General features: G+C 37.5%; 1 protein-coding gene across 4 annotated transcripts in view; it reads right to left on the bottom strand.

Moving 5' to 3' along the window:
- The window catches only part of MYO16 (myosin XVI), a 702722-nt gene that overhangs the window by 365728 nt on the left and 315472 nt on the right, over positions 1 to 21522 (bottom strand). For 3 of the 4 annotated variants that reach the window (XM_073014491.1, XM_073014490.1, XM_007960876.3), the window contains exon 10: positions 2532 to 2682. In XM_073014491.1, the coding sequence (XP_072870592.1) occupies positions 2532 to 2682 (151 nt within the window). The remainder of the gene's footprint in view (positions 1 to 2531; positions 2683 to 21522) is intronic. The other variant, XM_073014489.1, reaches the window with a different exon arrangement.

The following is a 21522-nucleotide window of genomic DNA, read 5'->3' as shown; positions in this document are numbered from 1 at the left end:
TTCTTTAATTAAATAAATATCATTGTACTTACTACTGCTAAACTCAAACACCTAATTAACACAGCTTGAAAGCAAATTAATAGAAATGTACAATAATTTCACATATACACATTGACTAAAAGTCATGCCATATCACTAATTGCATTCAAAAGTTTCTGAATGTTATTCACCTGAGATTTTCCATACATTTCTATAAATGAATTAAGAAAAAATACTTCAAAACAATGCCCATAAAAACAAAACTACATTTCAAAGTAATCTTTAATTTCTCTAGGTCATATAATGAATAACATTAATTTTCCCATTCTTAGTAACAAATTAAGGTATGAGGAAAATAACTCCGTAAGTTTAAAAATAATATTCAATTGTTGGTCATACTCAATTTTTTGCTCACATATCTATTCTACTAGAATCCTATGATGTAATATTTTAATCAATAAACAAGCTATTGAAAAAATGAAATATTTCCCCTCCCAAAAGGAAATACATGAATATATATATACGCACACACATATATATATACACAAATTTTGTTAAATCTAAAGGTGAGCAGTAATGGTTTTATATATAACACGAGAAAGCAGCCCATAAGACTTTACTCAAAGTGGCTGCCCATGAAAAGAATCAGGAAACAGAACTCATTCTTGAGTTTCAACTGTTGTAAAATAACTCAGAAATTTGTTTCCTCAACACTCACTGCAAACTAATTTGAGTCTTAAATATCTGTAATGAAAACAAAAACCAAGCTTTTAGATTACTAAATTTATGGGCATAAGTGTTAAAATGCATGAGGGGTAAGACGGTGTTAGACACTAGGTAATTAATAGTTATTTTTCCTCTATACAGGATACTAATTACAGGATAGTATTAAATCATAACTGGAAATGGAAAGTTATGTCAGACATTAAAGTACACAAGTTATATGGCTCAGAAACACGTGGAATGTCAAAAGAAGTTAATAGGATCCTTAAGAAAGTTAAGAATATTTTGCCAGGTGTGGTGGCTCACACCTATAATCCAAGCACTTTGGGAGGCTGAGGTGGGAGGATCACCTGAGCCTAGGAAGTCAAGATCAACCTGGGCAACACAGTGAGACCCTGTCTCTTAAAAAAAGAGAAAAACACACACAGAAAAAAAAAGTCCGAGCATGGTGGCACACACCCTAGTCCTAGCTATCTGGAAGCTCAGGCAGAAGGATCACTAGAGCCTGTGAGGCTGAGGCTGCAATAAGCCATGATTGTGACACTGCACTCCAGCCTGAGTGACATGGCAATGTTCTGTCTCAAAAAATATATACGTATTTTCTCTTAAATTTTACCTAACCTTTGATTTGTCTAGTACTGTGGACTCACTGTATTTCTCCAAATTCATATGTGGAAGCCCCCATCCCTAATGCAACTGTATTTGGAGATAGAGCCTATAAGGAAGTGATTTAGGTTAAATGAAATCATAAGGGTGGGATCCTAATCCCACAAGATTACTCCAGAGAGTGTCCTCTCCCTGCTCCTCCCTGCTTCTCCCTCCTTCCCATTCTCTCTGCCTCCTTCTGTCCACCCTGCAAGGACACAGCAGTGGGAAGGCGCCCTGCACCTTTAGTCAACCTGCACCTTGACCTTGGACCCTCAGAATCCAGATGCCTCCACGACTGTGAGAAATGCATTTCTGTTGTCGAAGCCACCCAGACAGCAGTGTTTTGTCATGGCAGCTTGAGCCGATGAATACACCTGCTAAAATTTAAAAGTGTTTCAAATGTTTTGCTTATCTGCTTTAGTTACTTGAAATAACAAAAATTACTAAAATTAAAATTAAATTTTAAGAAGATCTTTAGGAAACCTGGCTAAAATATCTATAAGATATTAAAAAATAGATACACTGAAGAAAGCTATTTTCAAGGATGCAAGTTATTCTGCCACTTATAAAACAGAAATATACAAAAATCATTTATTTCTGTGGCCATAAAAAAATACATTAATTTCCATAACTCCAAGCTCATTCCCCTCTCCCACTTCGAATCCAAAATTACCTCCCATAACTTGGGCACCAGACAAGGACACATATGCACACGCAAACACACACACACGCAGTGTAAACACACAGACACACACAAATACACATGCAATGCATGACCACAGTTACTTTCAAGAATAAATGATTCAGTGACTGGTTTGCCCTTCTTGTTCGTAAAATATTTGGATCATCGAAATAAACCAAAAAACACAGAATACATAAAAATCAAAATAATGACAAATGACTCAATCGGAAATATTCAAGAAATAATGAGCTGGCTGAGTTTACATTCCTGGTATATAAGTCAATATCAAAATTCAAATTGTAAAGCACAATAGCAATTAGGCATGTTGATCAGCAGAATGCACTAATTGTTTATGAAAACTGAAAGCAAAATATTAATCTAGGCATTAATTTGTCTTTGAATATAAATTAGTGCACACTTGTTTTTGAAATATGTTGGATTTTAATACATTACTTGATATGAAAAAGTACGGGTAGACATGCAGTAAGGGAGTGATTACCTGCTCGGGTTTGGTGGAACAGCCCATCGTGGGGTTTTCAGGGGTGCTGTCCTGAGACTGCTGCATACACAAACCTTTCATTGCATCTTTGAACATAATGTCTTTTTCCAACAAACTGTCTTGCTTGGCAATTGGTAACACCAGGGGACTGCTAGAGGAAAAAAAGTCAATATTACAATTAGTCTCTTTCTAATGTTTTATCAATTGAAAATTACCAATACAGGATAGTTGGACTATAGATGGTGATTTTATTCAGATAAGAAATACTTCTTATAAACTGCAGGAAAAAAATTAATAAGAAATCTGTAAACTTTAAAAAAATTAATTCCAAACTTCAATTTTAACTTTAAAAGAAAAAATATATACTTATTTGAACTCCAGAAGAAAATGTTTACAAATATATATCTGACGATAATAGATGAATCAATAAACAATTTAAGTGCTGAGATTGAAATGCATGGCTGAACTAGACAAGATTTAACATTTAAACGCAAAAATGGATTGTAAACAACTGAATAAAGGCATAATTGTGTAATTAGTTTAAAAATCACTCATTTAGGATTTAAAATACAAAATCACGGGCAAAATGTCAAGTTTGTAATGGAATAATAACATGAGAATTAAAAATAATAATATCTTTACAAGCAGAGTAACTTTTGTTAATTCTATACAGCTCAAACAAAGCCAAAAAATAAAAGATACTTTTTATTCTTCTATTGACTTTATTGCCAAAATACAGTCATTATTTTATAATGTTCATTAAAAATAAATAGAAAATAAATTGATAAATGTTGCATCGTATCACTAAGATTTAAAATGTGCCTCCTGAATTGTTACCATGTAAGCAGAAATGCATGTGTATTTAATCAAGTGCAATCTATGTAAACATAATCATTTCATGTAGTCTACCATAGTCACTGGGATTCTAACTAGAGCTCAGTGCAATTTTTTTGCCTCTTTTAAACTTCTATTTATTGAGGTCTAGTTTACGTACAGTAAAATTCACCCTTTGTTGTTTAGCTCAATGAGATTCAACTGATATACATAGTTGCATAAGCAAAATAATCAGCAATGTATAGAATACTTTATCACCTCCAAGAGACCCTTAGTGTCCCTTGGAGTCAATTATTATTAGGTGAGTTAGTGGCTTCTCACACTGTGATTTTTATTTGAATTTCATTTTCTTAAAATACTTATTAAATAAAAATGGAACATATTTAAGGTGTATAATGTGATGATTTGATATACATTTTGTAAAGGAAACTACAATTCTATTAATTAACGTATCATATTAGATCTCCAAAATTTGTTCATCTTATGATTTAAAGTGTGTGCTGTATGACTGACACCTTCCCTTGCTCTGACTCTCCAATACCTGGCAGCCACCGTTCTACTCTCTGCTTCTGTGATTTTCAGGTTTTTAAGAGTCCACACATAAGCAAGACGATGCAATATTTATCTGTCTGTGTCTGGCTTACTTCACTTGACCTAATGTCTTCCACATTGATCCACTGCAAATGACAGAATTTCTTTTTTTTTTGTAGCTGAATAATATTCTGTAGATATGTACCAGAATTTCTTTATCCTCTCATCTGTTCATGGGCCTTAGATTGTTTCCATATTATAATTATCGTGAATAATGCTGAAATGAACATGAGATGGTACATACCTCTTTGAGATCTTGATTTCATTTCTTTTGAATAAAATATCCAGAATTACAATACTGGATCATATGTTAGTTCTATTTTTTAATTTTTTGAGGAGACTCTATACTTGTTTCCGTAGTGACTATACCACTTTGCATCCCCACAAACAGTGTTCAAGGGGCCCCTTTTCTCTATACCTTCACCAACACTGGTTACCTCTTGACTTTTGGATAATTTTCATCCTTACAGATTTGAAGTGGTATCTTGTTGTGCTTTGAATTTAAATTTCTGTGATGACTAGTGATGGTGAGTACCTTTTCATATACCTGTTGGACAAAATTGTATATCTTCTTTGGAGAAATGTCTATTCAGGTTCTTTGCTCATTTTAAAAACTTAAGAGTTTTTCTTACAGGGAGCTATGTGAGTTCATTATATACTTTAGCTATTTACCCCTTAATCATATATATTTGCACATACATATGCACATACACGTATATACCTAAGTATACAGTTTGCAATTATTTTCTCCCATTAAACATGCTATGCTTTCATTTTGTTGATTTTATTGTTTTCTTTGCTGTGCAGAAGCCTTTTAGTCTGATGTAACTGACTTATTTTTTCTTTTGTTATCTGTGCTTTTTCTTCTAGTGTCATATCCATAAAACTCACTGCCACAAAAGTTGTTGAGGAGCTTCTTGATTTTTTTTTTTGAGGTTTATGGTTTTAAATTTTATATTTAATTCTTTCATCCATTTTGACTTAATTTTCTACATGGTATAAGACAAGTGTCCAATTTCATTCTTTTGTATGTGAATATCCAGTTTTCCTAGTACCAACTATTAAAGTAACTTTCTTTTCCCCATTGCATCTTGGCACTCCTGTCAAAGATCAGTTGACAATATATGCTTAGGTTTATTTCTGCACTTTCCATTCTGTTCCATTGGTCTATGTGTCTGTTTTATTGCCAGTATCATACTATTTTGATTACTATAGCTTTGTAATATAGTTTGAAATCAGGGGATGTGATGCTTTCAACTTTGCTCCTTCTGAAATAAATAGCTTTTGCTATTTAGAGTTTTTGTAGTTCCATAAAAAGTTTCTCTTCTTTGGTAAAATGTGGGCTCAAATCTTTTGACTATTTGTATTGGTTTCTTTTTTTTCAGATTATTGACTTTATATATTCTGTATCCAACTCATTTATCAGATAAGCTCTTGGCAAATATTCTCTCCCACTCAGCATCTTTGTACTTTTATTTGCATAATTGTGTTTCAAAGAAAAAAAATTCTCTTACAGTTTGTGCTTCTGTGACTTATCTAAGTTCCTTTCCTAACCCAATGTCACCAAAAATTTCTCCTGGGTTTTACTCTAGGATTTGTACAATTTTAAGCTTTACACTTTGATCTATGATCCATCATGAGTTGCTTTTTGTATACAGTGCTATATATGAGTTGAAGTACATTATTTTCTCATATGCATGTCCAAATGTTTCAGCATTGTTTTTTAAAAAATTACTTTCACTTCCATTTAGTGGGATACATTTTTAAAAAATAAATTGATCAGGCCGGGCGCGGTGGCTCACGCCTGTAATCCCAGCACTTTGGGAGGCCGAGGCGGGCGGATCACAAGGTCAGGAGATCGAGACCATGGTGAAACCCCGTCTCTACTAAAAAATAGAAAAAAATTAGCCGGGCGCAGTGGCGGGCGCCTGTAGTCCCAGCTACTCGGGAGGCTGAGGTAGGAGAATGGCGTGAACCCGGGAGGCGGAGCTTGCAGTGAGCCGAGATTGCGCCACTGCACTCCAGCCTGGGCGACAGAGCGAGACTCCGTCTCAAAAAAAAAAAAAAAAAAAAAAAAAAAAAAAAAAAAAATTGATCATATCTGTGTGAGTTTATTTTGGGACTCTTCAGAGTATTTCATTGATATAATCATTCATTATCATTCATTGATATAATCATTCATTATTAAATCAATACTACACTGTCTTGATTCAAATATCTTCTCATTTAGACTTGAAACCAGTCATGTGAGTTATCCAACTATATTTTCACTTTGAAAATTATCTGGCAATCTTTCGCATTTTCATATACATTTCGAATCTGTTTGTGAATTTTTACAAAAATACCTGTTGTGATTTTGATTAGCATTGCATTCAATTGATAAATCAGTTTGGTGAGAATTGAAATACTGACAATGTCAACTTGTGTCATGCATGAAAACAAGTACCTTTATTTTGATCTTTGTCAATTTCCCTCACCAATATGTTTTAGCTTTCAGAATGAAAATCTTCCAAATAATTTTTAGATTTATTCTGTTTTATGGTTTTATGAATGTATTTTAAAATTCCAAGGCTGAGTGTAGAAGGATTGCTTAGGTCTAGGAGATTGAGACCAGCCTGGGCAACACAGTGAGCCCCTTCTCTACAAAAAGGGGCTCAAATGTGGGCTCAAATCTTTTGACTATTTGTATTGGTTTCTTTTTTGCTAGCCATTTGGTTTCTCTTTTTAGTAAAAAGTTAGCCAGTTGTGGTGGTGCGTGCCTGTAGTCCCAGCTACTCAGGAGACTGAGGTGGGAGGATCACTTGGGTCCATGAGGTCAAGGCTGCAGTGAACTGTGATTGCATAGGTACGCTCCAGCCTGAGTGACAGAGTGATACCTGGTCTCAAAAAATCATGAAACAAATGAGTAAATAAAAATAAAATTCCAATTTCCATTTATTGAATTTTAATATATAAATACACTAATGATTTTGTATATTAACCTTCACATAGCAAGAACAGAATAAGCTGAAGGGTTGCTTTCAGTAACCACCACAGCCTCATCACTTAGCAGCCCATCTCTATGCCCTGCCTTGCAACTGAACCATAGAACCTAGGAAAGCATGAATAAAAAAAGAGACTAGCAAATAGGCCAGGCCTGATGGAAAGGCAGGAATATTAAGAAATAAGTTTACAGAAATGCAAGGTCAGTCTTCCTTATTTTGAACTCTGGATGATGATGTTTTATAGTTTTGAGCCAATGAAAATACTTGCAAATATGTGAGGGGACAGAGGATCATATATTAATATGAGATAGCATGGCATAGTACAGATGTATGGGCATATATTTTCAAGTCAGTAAAACCACCATGTTTGATATCTGGTTATACCACTTTGGGTGAGTTATGTAGCCATTCTGTAAAATCAAACTGCAAATGGACTATAGTGAAGCACTAATAACATAACGCACAAAAAGGAAGTAGCACCATGACTACGGCCATAGCAGTCAATAAAATCAGCTGTTGTTTGTATGTGTCTAGAACTGTCAAGCTTCTGAGATTTCACCCTACTTACAATCTAATAAGTTAGTTTGTTACTATTCCATGGTTAGTTTTAGAAGACAAGAGTTCCCTGGACAAGAGATAAAAGACTTTATTACTCAAGGAAGACACAGAGCTTTATGTTTATATCAGTTCTTCTGTTTATATTTGTCTTCTTATGGTTATATTTGTCTTCTGTTCCATGTAGTGAGGAGGGGGAAGTAGGAAGAAAACAATACAGTTGGATCTTAATGGATGCCAACACTAGAGAAAGTGCTGTTACAGGAGAGAAAGCCAGGTAGATATCAAGTATCTTTTGAGCAAGCAACAAACATTGCATCGAGGAGCAAATAAGTCAGTCCCTTCTTTTGGGAGTGAATATGATTCTTTAAATTTACTCAGTTGCCTATGTAGCTATCTACATATGCCTTGCAGTCTGACAAACTGAGCAAGAATGTGAAGGATGCTCATGGATCAAGGTAGACAGTTCTTCTCAATAGTATAGTTATCAATTGAAAAAAATTTACTATGAAAAGAAAAGGTTTATAATGCTTATAAAAATTTCATAGCCAGATCTGCTTGATACTGCTGTGATTTGAATATTTGTCACCAGTGAGGCAGTATTGAGAGGTGAAACCTTTAGGGGGTGATTAGGTAATGAGGCCTCTGCCCCTATGAATAAGTTAATCGATTAATGGATTAATAGATTATTGGGTTAATGGATTAATGGTTTATCATGAGAGTAGGACTGATGGCTTTATAAGAACAGGAAGAGAGACCTGAGCTAGCACTCTCAGCCCCTCATCATGAGATATGCTGTGCCACCTTGGGACTGTGCAGAGAGTCCCCTCAGTAAGAAGGCACTCAGAAGATGTCACCCCTCAACCTTGGACTTCTCAGCCTCCAGAACCATACGAAATACCTTTCATTTCTTATAAATTACCCAGTTTTAGGCAGCCTGTTATAGGCAACAAAAAATAAACTAAGACAAATGCCATCAAATGATAAAATATTACTTCCAAAGAGACCTTCTTTCTTCCACAAGCACCACTGGGACAATGCCTGTCTGCTGTAACTTCATTCATCATTCACAGAGTTCCCAAGAATATGTTCTATGCTTCTTTGAAACAAAACCCCTTCACATATTTTTAAAAATTATGGTGTGTCTGTGTATGTGTGTGTATGTGTGTCTGTGTGTGTGTCTCTCTCTCTCTCTCTCTCTCTATATATATATATATATATTTTTTTTTTTTTGAGACAGAATCTCACTCTGTCACCCAGGCTGGAGTGCAGTGGTGTGATCTTGGCTCACTGCAACCTCTGCCTCCCAGGTTCAAGTGATTCTCCTGTCTCAGCTTCCTGAATAGCTGGGTCTACAGGCATGAACCACCATGCCGCTCTAATTTTTTTTTAATTTTAATTTTTACTAGAGATGGGGTTTCATTATGAAATTCTGAGGCCAGGCTGGTCTCAAACTCCTGTCCTCAAGTGATCCACCTGCCTTGGCCTCCCAAAGTGCTGGGATTACAGGCATAAGCCACCGTTCTTGGCCTTTCTCTATTGTTTTCTATAATTTGGGTGAACTATCTGCAAAACGTTATATTATATGACATTTAATATGTGATAGTCTTCTGTTCTAAACACTCTACATGTATTAAATTTGTTTCATTTTCACAACATTATAAAGTGTTCATTATTTTATAATGTCTATATGTTTTATAAATGAGCGAACTGAGAGCACAGAGGAGAAGAACTTGCTCTGGACATACAGCAGGTGCTACTGAAGCTGAGGTTTGAATCTGTCGGATCTAAGCTACAGAACCTGTGTGCTTACTCACCTGTCACACTGTCTACATCTACTCTCATATCATAAAAATATTTTCTGTATTTTTCTTCATCTATCAATTGTATTTTCTTTCTTCTTTGTCAGAGAGTTCTATAAACAAAAGGGAGGGTTTGTATGTACCAATTTTTTTGAGTCTAGGGTGATTAATAAAAGAGTAGATTGGTCAAGGTACAAACAAAGAAGATAGTTTATGAAATACAAAAAAGATCACCAATTATAAAGATTTCTTTAGAATAAATATTTAGAAGAAGAACTGAATTTAGTAAAATAGTTGAAATAATCCTTTTATATCTCAAATCTAATTGCAGTATCACTAGCAGACTCCATGAGAGCTATGGTTAGAAAAAAGATTGGCTTAAGACTATGGAGACATCATTCTAAATCAGATTTTACCTCAAGTTGGCTGCCACCTGAACTTTTAAGGCCTGTGAAATCTCTGGGTCACAGCTTCACCTTTGCAAAATGCAAGAGTTAAACTAGGTAATATCTAAGTGTATATCAAGCCCTACTGTTTTGTATTGTTAATAAATAATCTCTACACATAGAACTTTTCACCTGCATCTCAAAAATAAGTCACTAACTCACTCAATTACATCAGAGGTTATATAAGATATACCACTAACAATAATCGCAAAGCAATAGTTACAGAGACTCTCTGTACTTGCACACTGTTTGTGTGCTGCTATAAGGACATACTTGAGACTGGCTATGGATAAAGGAAAGAGGTTTAATTCACTCACAGTTTCACATGGATGGGGAGGCCTCAGGAAACTTACAATCATGGCAGAAGTCACCTCTTCACAGGGCGGCAGTAGGAAGAATGAGTGCCAACAGGGAAAAGGCCAGATGCTTATAAAACCAGCAGGTCTCATGAGACTCACTTACTATCATGAGAACAGCATGGGCAAACCACCCAGATGATTCAATTACTTCCCACTGGATCCCTCCCATCACACGTGGGGATTACGGGAACTGCAATTCAAGATGGTATTTGGGTGGTAACACAGGCAAACCATATCATTCTGCCCCGGCCCCTCCCAAATCTCATGTCCTTACATTTGAAACATCACGCCTTTCCAACAGTCCCCCAAAGTGTTTACTCATTCCAGCATTAATGCAAAAGTACAAGTCCAAAGTCTCATCTGAGTCAAGGCAAGTCCCTACTGTCTATGAGCCTATAAAACTGGAAGCAAGTTAGTTACCTCCTAGATACACTAGGGGTACAGGCTTTGGCTAAATAATCCCATTCCAAATTGGAGAAATTTGCCAAAACAAAGGGCTACAGGCCCTATGCAAGTCCAAAATACAATAAGGCAGTCATTAAACCTTAACATTCCGTAATGATTCTCCTTTGCTCCATGTCTCACATCCAGGTTACACTGATACAAGAGGTGGGCTTCCATGGCCTTGGGTAGCTCTGTCCCTGTGGCTTTGCTGGGTATGGCCCTGCACCTGGCTGCTTTCATGGGCTGGTATTGAGGGTCTGCAGCTTTTCCAGGTGCATGGTGGAAGCTTTCAGTGGTTCTACCATTCTGGGGTCTGGAAGAACATGGCCTACTTCTCACAGCTCCATTAAGCAGTGCCCAAGTGGGGACTCTGTGTGGAGGCTCCAACGCCACATTTCCCTTCTGCAGTGCCCTAGCAGGGTTTGCTCCTGCAGCAAACTTCTGCCTAGAAATCCAGATGTTTCCATACATTCTCTGAAGTCTAGGCTAAGTTTCCCAAATCTCAATTCTTGACTTCTGAGCACCCACAGGCCCAACACCACATGTATTCCACCAAGGCTTGGGGTTTGCACCCTCTGAAGCAAGGCCCGAGCTATCCTTTGGCCCCTTTGAGCTGCATGAGGCTGAAGTTGCTGGGGTGCAGGACATCAAGTCCCTCAGCGGCACACAGCAGTGAGGTCCTGGGCTCAGCCCACAAAACCATTTTTGCCTCTCAGACTTCCTTGCCTGTGATGAGAGGGGCTGCTGTGAAGGTCTCTGATATGCCATGGAGACATCTTCCCCATTGTCTTGGTGATTAACACTTGGCTCCTTGTTACTTATGCAAATTTCTGCAGCTGTCTTGAAATTTTTTCCTAATAAATGGGTGTTTATTTTCTACTGCATCATCAGGCCGCAAATTTTCCAAACTTTTATGCTCTGTTTCCTTTTGAACACTTTGCTGCTTAGAAATTTATTCTGCCGGATACCCTAAATCATCTCTCTCAAGTTTAAAGTTTCACAGATCTCTAGAGCAGTGGCAAAATTCTGCCAGTCTCTTTGCTAAAGCATAGCAAGTGTCACCTTTGCTCCAGTTCCCAGCAAGTTCCTCATCTCCATCTGAGACCACCTCAGCCTGGACTTCATTGTCCATATCACTATTAGCATTTTGGAAAAAGCCATTCAACAAGTCTCTCAGAAGTTCCAAATGTTCCCACATCTTCCTGTTTTCTTCTCAGCCCTTCAAACTGTTCCAGCCTCTGCCTGTTACCCAGTTCCAAAGTTGCTTCCACACTTTCGGGCATCTTTACAGTAGCACTCCACTCCCAGCACATATTTACTGTATTAGTCTATTCTCATGCTGCTACAAGGACACATCTGAGACTTGGTAATTTATAAAGGAAAGAGGTTTAATTGATTCACAGTTCCACATGGCTGAGGAGGCTTCAGGAAAATTACAATAATTGCAGAAGGCATCTCTTCACAAGTTGACAGGAGAGAGAATGAGTGCCAGTAGGGGAAATGCCAGATGCTTATAAAACCATCAGATCTTGTGAGAATGAGTTCACTATCAAGAGAACAGCATGGGGGAACCCGCCCTCATGATTCAATTACCTCCCACCAGGTCTCTCCCAGGACATGTGGGGATTATGGGAACTATAATTCAAGATGAGATTTGGGTGGGGACACCTCTAAACCATATCACTCTTTTATTCATGTAAGAAAAAAAAACAATTCTAAGTAATACAATTGTTTTGAAAGGCAGTATATTAATTAGTCATGCACTTATTTTCTACAAGAAAAGTGCAAATTGTATACCTAGGCTGATGGCATACAATATTTTAAATTTCCATAGAACAATTGTTTAGGGATCTTTCTTTTAAAATAAAACATTTTGTCTATAATCATTGTGATTAATAATAGCATTCAGACAATTTGACTTCAATATATTTAAATTTTCGCTTACTATGTATTTGTAGAATTTAATGACACATATAATAAAATGTTATTTGTTAAAAAAATTTTAATCATTGGTATTTTCTTAATACTCATTAGATGTTTATTGATTGGAAAAATATCAGATTATGTTTAAAACTAAGATGCGTATATACATACATACATATATATATATATATATATATATATATAGCAAGACTGAAAAAAAGAGGAAACATATAAAGGGTAAAAGGAAAAATTCCAAGTTAATAGTAGTTTCATCAAGAAGGTGGAGTAGTGACCCAGAAGGCCTTAACCTTCTTCTCTCAGCTAAATTTTGGACTATCTCTAATCCTCTGAACTCCCTTTTCTTGGAGCAATGACTTTAGAAAACTGAACTGCAAATATTTTCTCTCCCTCTTTGAGATGTATATCTTCCCCCAGCCTCTGGCCAGTTTTACAACCTAGGGATGTCTTTATGACCTGGGAGTCATCCCTTTGAAGTCTAAACAGGGAAGAACAGAGCCCACATAGTTTTTGTGGAGCCCAGGAGCCTAACTTTGATAAAGGACAATGAGCAAATGCCCATGGCTTAGTCACCTTGACCAAACCCTTCCTAAAGTGCTACAGTACTTTCCCGCTAGCTCACCCCAGCACTTAGAAACTCTCCCACTTTTTGTTCAGTTGAGTTGAGTTCAATCATTCTCCCTTAGTGCAATAGTTTTTAGTAAAGTCTTTCTTTCCTGTATAAGTTCTCTGGTGCAACTTTTCTTCGAAGCAAATGAGTGATTTTTTTCATGCTTCTATATGTTTTTCTGCAGTTTCCAAATTTTCTTCAACGAGAAATGCTTATTCTGATTATAAAAAAGAAATTATTAGTAATAGAAGTTTTATTTGGTGAGAAAAAAAAAGAAATGAGATAGTATATTTTCTATGGGTAAGACAGATCCCATAAACATTTAAAAAAAGAAATTCAGTACCATCCAAGGATAGCTTAGATTAATACAGTAGAGATAGATTTAACTCTGACTGTGAAAAAAAATTAGATGAGAATATACCAGCAGACAACCAATTTCTGAACTCTACTGGATTTATGCCAGACTTACTTATTTTGACAAACATAAAAGTAACTTCATGCAGACAAAATGTGCCTATAGGAAATAGGATTTTATTTCTGAAAATGGAAACAGGAATGTAATAAAATGAAACCAACAAAAGCAACAATTATCACCCATTGTAACTAAAGTAATTTTAGAAAACCATAGAGATGAAATACAATTGAATATATTGAGATATATGAGGCCAACAACAAAAATAACCAAAAAAAATAAATAAATAACACAAACAGATGTAAAGATATGGCATATGTGACTTGGTTATTTTGGTGCTTAAAATAACTGAATAGACAGTTCTTAATGTTACTCCTACAAACATAGCTACATAAATTGTTCACCGTAGAAAATTCAATTAAATTTTTGTTTTTTTTTCTGCTTCTATAAAGATCTAAAGATTAATATTAAATGAAAGAGTTCTTGAAGAGATTTGAATTAATTGCTGTATATTTGGTCCTTTTAAAAATTAATTTTTGTAAGAATTTTTTTTTTACAATTTAAAGGCCATTATGGTAAAATATTACCTGTGTCTAAAAAGCAAATAAAACTTTCAATGTTTCATTGGCTGAACTGGAGTTTATACTGTTTTTAAGACATATTAATCTTGACAGCTCTCAATAGATATATGCAAAAAAAATTTAATAGCTCGTTTAAGGGAAAATTTGTAAATTAAGTATAATTTAGTACTTTTATGTATATATGAAGGAAGATTCTGAAAGTTTCAAGTGTTAGCTTTGCTAGGAATGTACCCTGAATGGATCATTCTGTCCCTGTATTCGATGACATTTCTCTTTGTGCACTACTGGACTTCAGAACACCTAAGAGAAAATAATTAGGGAACTCGTTGACAAGTTTATCAATACTTTGTAAACACATTCTGTAGAATTTAACAATGTAGTTGTAATATTTGATTTAAAAGGCTTGATGTTTTATAGATTACTAAATAAAAAAATTATACATACATATCAAATGAGTTATTTGATATAAAAGTCATTTGTAATCTAAAAGACAATATACAAATATGATGTATTATTGCTTAAATTGCTTAAATACTATGTATTAATTGTGGGGAAAAGAAAGAGACCAGGCTGTTACTATGTCTATATAGAAAGAAGTAGACATAAGAGACTCCATTTTGTTCTGTATTTGAGATGCTGTTAATCTGTGACCCTACCCCCAACCCTGTCCTTGCAAGAGACATGTGCTGTGGAGACTCAAGGTTTAATGGATTTTGGGCTGTGCAGGCTGTGCTTTGTTAAACAAGTGCCTGAAGGCAGTATGCTTGTGAAAAGTCATCACCATTCTCTTAATCTCAAGTACCCAGGGACAGGTACACTGCCAAAGGTCGCAGGGACCTCTGCCTAGGAAAGCTAGGTATTGTCCAAGGTTTCTCCCCATGTGACAGTCTGAAATATGGCTTCGTGGGAAGGGAAAGAGCTGATCGTCCCCCAGCCTGACACCTGTGAAGTGTCTGTGCTGAGGAGGACTAGTATAAGAGGAAAGAAGGCCTCTTGGCAGTTGAGATAGAGAAAAGCATCTGTCTCCAGCTCGTCCCTCTCGGTGTAAAACCGGATTGTATGTTCTGTTTACTGAGAAAGGAGAAAACTGCCTTAGGGCTGAAGGTGGGACGCCCTAGCAGCAATGCTGCTCTTTACGCACTAAATGCTGCTCTTTAAGCACTAAAAAGTTTTATGGAGATGTTTGCATAAGCATATCAAGGCACAGCACTTTTTCTTAAACGTATTCATGTCACAGAGATCTTTATTCATATGACATACTGCTGACCTTCTCCCTAGGATGATCCTATTATCCTGCCACTTCCCTTTTTCTAAGATGGTAAAGATAATGATCAACAAATACTGAGGGAACTCAGAGACAGGTGCCGGCGTGGGTCCTCTGCATGCTGAGCGCCCGTGCCCTGGGCCCACTTTTTCTTTCTCTATACTTTGTCTCTGTGTCTCATTTCTTTTCTCAAGTCTTTCGTTCCACCTAACGAGAAACGCCCACAGGTGTGGAGGGGGCAGGCCACCCCTTCAATTAATATTCTTTAATATATTAATACGAAGTGAAACCACACAAGAAATTTTATGCCACGGTTTTCTGATTCTGCAAAAGTAGAACTTAAGGTGACAACTGGGACATTTTAATACTGAAAGAGGGCTTTATTCATCATCATGCTGGGGAAACAAGCTGGACCAGATGGGCACATATGGCCACTCTAGTTATGAGAAATTTCTTCTGCTTGTGAAAAAGAGGTGTTCAGGACATACAGATCCATATGGGGCCTGGCACAGTGGCTCACGCCTGTAATCCCAGCACTTTGGGAGGCCAAGGTGGGTGGATCACCTGAAGTCAGGAGTTCAAAACCAGCCTGGCCAACATGGTGAAACCTCATCTATACTAAATATACAAAAACTAGCTGGGCATAATGATGCACACTTATAATCGCAGCTACTCAGGAGGCTGAAGCAGGAGAATTGCTTGAGCCCAGGAGGCGGAGGTTGCAGTGAGCGGAGATTGTACAATTACACTCCAGCCTGGGCAACAGAGCAAGACACTGTCTCAAAAAAAAAAAAAAAATCCATATGGAACATTGAAACACACTGGAAAGTCAAAGTAGTATCATTTGCACAACTTCTAAATCTCTGGAGTTCTAAAACTTTGGCACAAAAAGCAAGATACCCCAAGGGCATGACACCCCAAGGTTACAGCAGCTGTAGCACCAGTCAATATTCCTTTAGGCTGCCCACATCAGAAACTAAGCATAGTATCTTAAAGAAATGGACATTGATTTTTCTCACATAACAAGAAAAGCAGAAATAAGAAGCCCAGGGATGGTAACTTTCTCCAGATCTTCTGGAGCTTTGATTTGTTCTAGCTTCCTGCTCTATTGTTAGAAAGTAACTTTCAGCCTGGCATGGTGACTCACGTCTGTAATCCCAGCACTTTGAAATGCCAAGGTGGGTGGATCACCTGAGGTCAGGAGTTCGAGACCAGCCTGGCCAAGATAGTGAAATCCCGTCTCCAGTGAAAATACAAAAATTAGCTGGGTGTGGTGGTGGGTGCCTGTAATCCCAGCTACTTGGGAGGGTGAGGCAGGAGAATCACTTGAACCCAGGAAGCAGAGGTTGCAGTGAGCCAAGATTGTGCCATGGCATTCCAGCCTGGGCAACAAGAATGAAACTCTGTCTGAAAAAAAGAAAGTAACTTTCATTTTTTGGTTGCAAGATTATTTGGCATTACCAGGTCACACACTTCCGTACCAAGAAGGAAGGCAACAGAAGGAAAGAAACAGTGATGCTTACCAGAGAAATCTGTCCTTTTAAATCAAGAGATTAACAATATTCCTTGCAGCCCTATCCTGTTAAACGCTTGCTGGATATAGCAAATAAAAAATCTTTGACAATTATGAATAATACATTTGTTATTGCAAATTCAAATTTAGCTACACTTCTTGCATTTTACCTGCCAACTCCATGCCTGGTAGACTTCTGCATGTGTTTCAGTGGCCAGGACAGTGGCCGGTATGGTCTGAAAGTTTGTATGGCCTCTACATTTACATATTGAAACCTAACCCTCAAAGTGATAGCATCAAGAAGTAGAACTTTAGGAAGTAACTAAGGCATGAGGGTGGAACCCTCAGGAGGATTAAAGCCTGGATAAAACTGTCCCCAGATCACTGCGTCCCTCTTCCACCATTTGAAGACGCTGTGAAGGCACCAGACATGGGAAACAGGTCCAGTTAAATTTGCATTTGCAATAAAAATATTATTACTAACAGAAACAGATGTAAAGATATGGCATATGTGATTTGGTTATTTTGGCACTTAAAATAATGGACTGAATAGACAGTTCTCAATGTTAATCCTAGAAACACAGCTACATAAATTGTTCTCTGTAGAAAATTCCTGAACCTTTTGTTTTTTCCTGCTTCTATAAGATAAAGATCCAAAGATTAATATTAATATCTGACATTTTTAAGTCCTTCCTCCAAATCTATTGTGAGTCTTACCCATTTAACTAAGGTCAAAAGGGGCATATTGCACTACATACTGTTTCATTCAAAAATCCCCATGGGGTATTTCTCCTCCCCAGTAGCCAGTTGGCTGAAGTCACCCTGGGAGCAACTCCAAGAAGTCCCTTTTCCTGTGGCCCTCGGTCCTGCTCAGGTCCCCTCCTCATAGTCTTTCCTCATCCCTAGGAAAGCGGCATTTCCTCTCTATCCCAGGTGACAGATGACTCAGAATCTCTGGAGACCCAGCCTCCACACAACCTCATCAGAGGATTCACACCCAATCAAAGCTGGTCTTTACTGATACTGGATTTTCTTTCCAGCTGCTTAGAAAATAAGATTTTCTCCATATGGTTATAATCAGCTTAAAAGCACCCAGTGGAAGGCCTACCACTATTTTTGCCTCAGCCTATAGCTACAAGGCCTTTCTTCTTTAGATGCTTTTGCTGACAGTTCAAAGATAAGTGAGGAACATCTTTTTTTGGTCATTTCTTAAGTAGTTATTTAGTACTTACAATGAGGCAGATATTGCTCTAAATGCTTTAGAGTATTAACTCAGTTATGAAGAACAACCCTATGATATAGTTATGATTACTATCATCATCAAACTCTGATGTCTTGCAGTACAATTATGCTAACCGCCAAGGGCCTACAGGTTAAGGGCACAGTCCTCAGCAAGACTGCCCCCATTTTAGATTCCAGCCAAAAGTCTGGGGGTCCCTAGGTCATTTGAACTTTTGAGCAACCAGCTACAAATTTTGGGATTCTCATAAGCCCCCCAGGTTTCACAATCTACTAGAATGGCTCACAAAACTCAGCAAAGTACTAATACAGCTTTATTATAAAGGATACAAATTAGGACAATGCTGGCAAACAAAAAATATGAAAAGGTCTGAGAGGGTCCCAAATGCAGAGCTTCTGAGACCCCTCCCCAAGGATGCAGGGCACATCAAACTCCAGCCTACTAATGTGTTCACCAATTCGGAGTCTCCGTGGAGTTTCAATGTCCACAGTTTTTACTGGTGTCTCATTGCATAGGCGTCAGTGATACCATCATTGGCCACATGTTTAAACTCCCATATCGAGCCTGTCCTGCTCCTCCTGGAGGTTGGGCTGGTTTTAATCACGATTGGTTTTTAATCACATTGTTGTTTTTTCTGGTATGACTAGACCCTTACCCTGAGTCATCTCACCTGGTAGGATAAACTCAGATGTGATCCAAGGGGCTCATGAGTAACAGAGACACTCTTATTCCATGGGAAATTCCAAGGATTTGGTTCCCTCCCAGAAATCGAGGACAAAAATCAGCCAGATTCTTTACAAAACAACACCCACATTTTGCACTTGAGTAAAAATGTCACAAAGAGGTTGAGTGAATTGCTCAAGGTCATAGAGCCAGTGAACAGCAGACCCAGGATCTGAAGCTGGATACTGGCTCTGGAGTCTCTGTCCCTAAGCACCACACCACCGGGCCTCACCAGGAACACTCAGAGAGAGAGTTTAGGCACTATCAATTTCCTTTCTACAGCAAAACGATAAGCTTTGGAATTACAAATAAAAATACTTCCTCACTGAAACAATAACAGATTTAGCACACGTGTGGCATGAGTCATGTTCTTGAAGCTCCCAGCCTCAGCTAGGTGTGTATCAAACGGTTTAGTAAAAGGACATGCATCCAGGTGTTGTTTTGAGAGTTAAATGAAATTACCCAAACAAGTTTGCTCAAGATTCAACACCTGGTAACTGTAGTAAAAAATATCAGTTGTCAAAATTGTTGTTGTTATTATTACAAATAATAAGTTTAAAAACCCCTTTCATCAATGAACTACTCCACGTAGGCAACATGCAGAATTTCTGTGGGTTTTTCCCCAAGGGCTCCATGAACTTATTTAGAAATGAACAATATTAGAAATGCAAGTTGGCACATATCCAAACTGCTCAGTGATTACCACCCTGGGTGAGCACATCCATGTTCAGACACCAAAGGGCATATTCAGCAGCAGCTGTTTCATCAGTGGCAATAACAGCAAGTGAGGCACTTGAATACATCTAAGGACAGAAAGGCAACACAGAGAGGAGGCGCCCCGTCAGAAGGAACAGAGGAGCAGAGTGAAGAGCAGTCGAGTATGGAAAGAAGACAAAGCAGGCCTACAGGGATCTGGCCTTACAGATACAGAATGTTACAGGTGGAAGGGTCTTTGGAATTAAAGCTGTGTATTTTTAGACATGCACTTGAAAGTCACGCAACATGGGGAAAACTTAGAAATGATGATTGGATAGGAGACACTTTAGAAAACGAGAAATATGGGATAATCCAATCGCATAGGAATTTCCAATTCATCGAATGTGTAAAGACAGGCAGTGTTTACTGACAGCAGGGCATAGTGGAAGTGATGTCCTTAACCTTACTAAATCATGATGTACTGCACAAAATGCTCACTGAAACAATAAATATGAGTTTATTGTAAAGCAGAAATTTGACTTGTATCCTGAGATAACAGAAAAAAAAAATGAACTATTCCATTCTTTCTTGCAATTGTAGCAAAATATATTCTGGGAAAAAGGAAAAGAAACAAATCACCTTTAGAATGCAAAGGAATAGGAAGTTGGGATTAAAATTGATGAAGAAAAGTGAGCAGCCATGATTCAGATGACGGAATACATGGTGAAGTCATGGACAGTTGTTCCCCCATTTTTTATTGCTCTTATATATAAAACTCCTACGAATATTTATGTACAGGTTTTTGTGTAGACATATATTTTCATTATCTGGGAGATAAACATGTACCTAGGAGAATAATTTATGGGCCATGCGGTAAATCTATGTTTAACTTTCCGAGAACTGCCAAATTTTTTTTCATCACCGCCTCACCATTTGACATTCCCACCACCACCATAAGAGGGTGACAGTTCCTCCACATCCTTGCCAACACCGATTTGCCTTTATTTTGTTGTTCTTTAATAATGGCCATTCTAGGAAGTATAAAGTGGTATCTCATGGTGGTTTCCATTTGGATTTTCCTGATAAATAATGTGAAGGATTTTTGTGTGTGCTTACGGGCTATGATTGTATCTTCTTTGAAGAAACATATGTTCAAATGCATTGCCCATTTTTAAGGGAGTCGTCTTTGAGTTGTAGGCATCCTTTTACATTTTGTTAGATATACCACTGAAGAAATTTTCTCCCACTGTGTGTTTTTTTTTTCCACTTTCTTATTACTGTCTTTGAAACCACTAAAATCTTGAGTTTATCTATTTTTGCTTTTATTGCTTATCTTTCGGTGTCATATCTAAGAAACCACTGCCTCATCTAAGGTCAGAAAGACTTACATTTTTTAAAGAGAGTTTTATAGTTTTATCTCTTACATTAGGTCAATGATCCATTTTGAGTTAATTTTTATGTGTGTTATAAAGTACAGGTCCAACTCATTATTTTGCATGTGAATATCCAGTTGTCTCAGTACTGTTTATTGTAAAAGGCTATTCTTTGCCATAGAATCATCTTGGTATTCTTTGCAAAAATATGTTAACCAGAAATGTAAGGGGTTCTTTTTGGATTCTCAGTTCTATTCTGTTGATATATTTATATCCTATGCCAGTATCACAATGTCTTAGTTATTATACATTTTTTTTTTTTTTTTTTTTTTTTTTTGAGAGGGAGTCTGGCTCTCTCGCCCAGGCTGCAGTGCAGTGGCTGGATCTCAGCTCACTGCAAGCTCCGCCTCCCGGGTTTACGCCATTCTCCTGCCTCAGCCTCCCGAGTATCTGGGACTACAGGCGCCCGCCACCTCGCTCGGCTAGTTTTTTTGTATTTTTTAGTAGAGATGGGGTTTCACCATGTTAGCCAGGCTGGTCTCAATCTGCTGACCTCGTGATCCGCCCGTCTCGGCCTCCCAAAGTGCTGGGATTACAGGCTTGAGCCACCGCGCCTGGCCAGT

This window comes from Chlorocebus sabaeus, chromosome 3 (genome assembly GCF_047675955.1).
Source record: "Chlorocebus sabaeus isolate Y175 chromosome 3, mChlSab1.0.hap1, whole genome shotgun sequence".
In the NCBI taxonomy this organism is placed as follows: Eukaryota; Metazoa; Chordata; class Mammalia; order Primates; family Cercopithecidae; genus Chlorocebus; species Chlorocebus sabaeus.
This window is presented reverse-complemented; position numbering and strand designations above follow the sequence as displayed.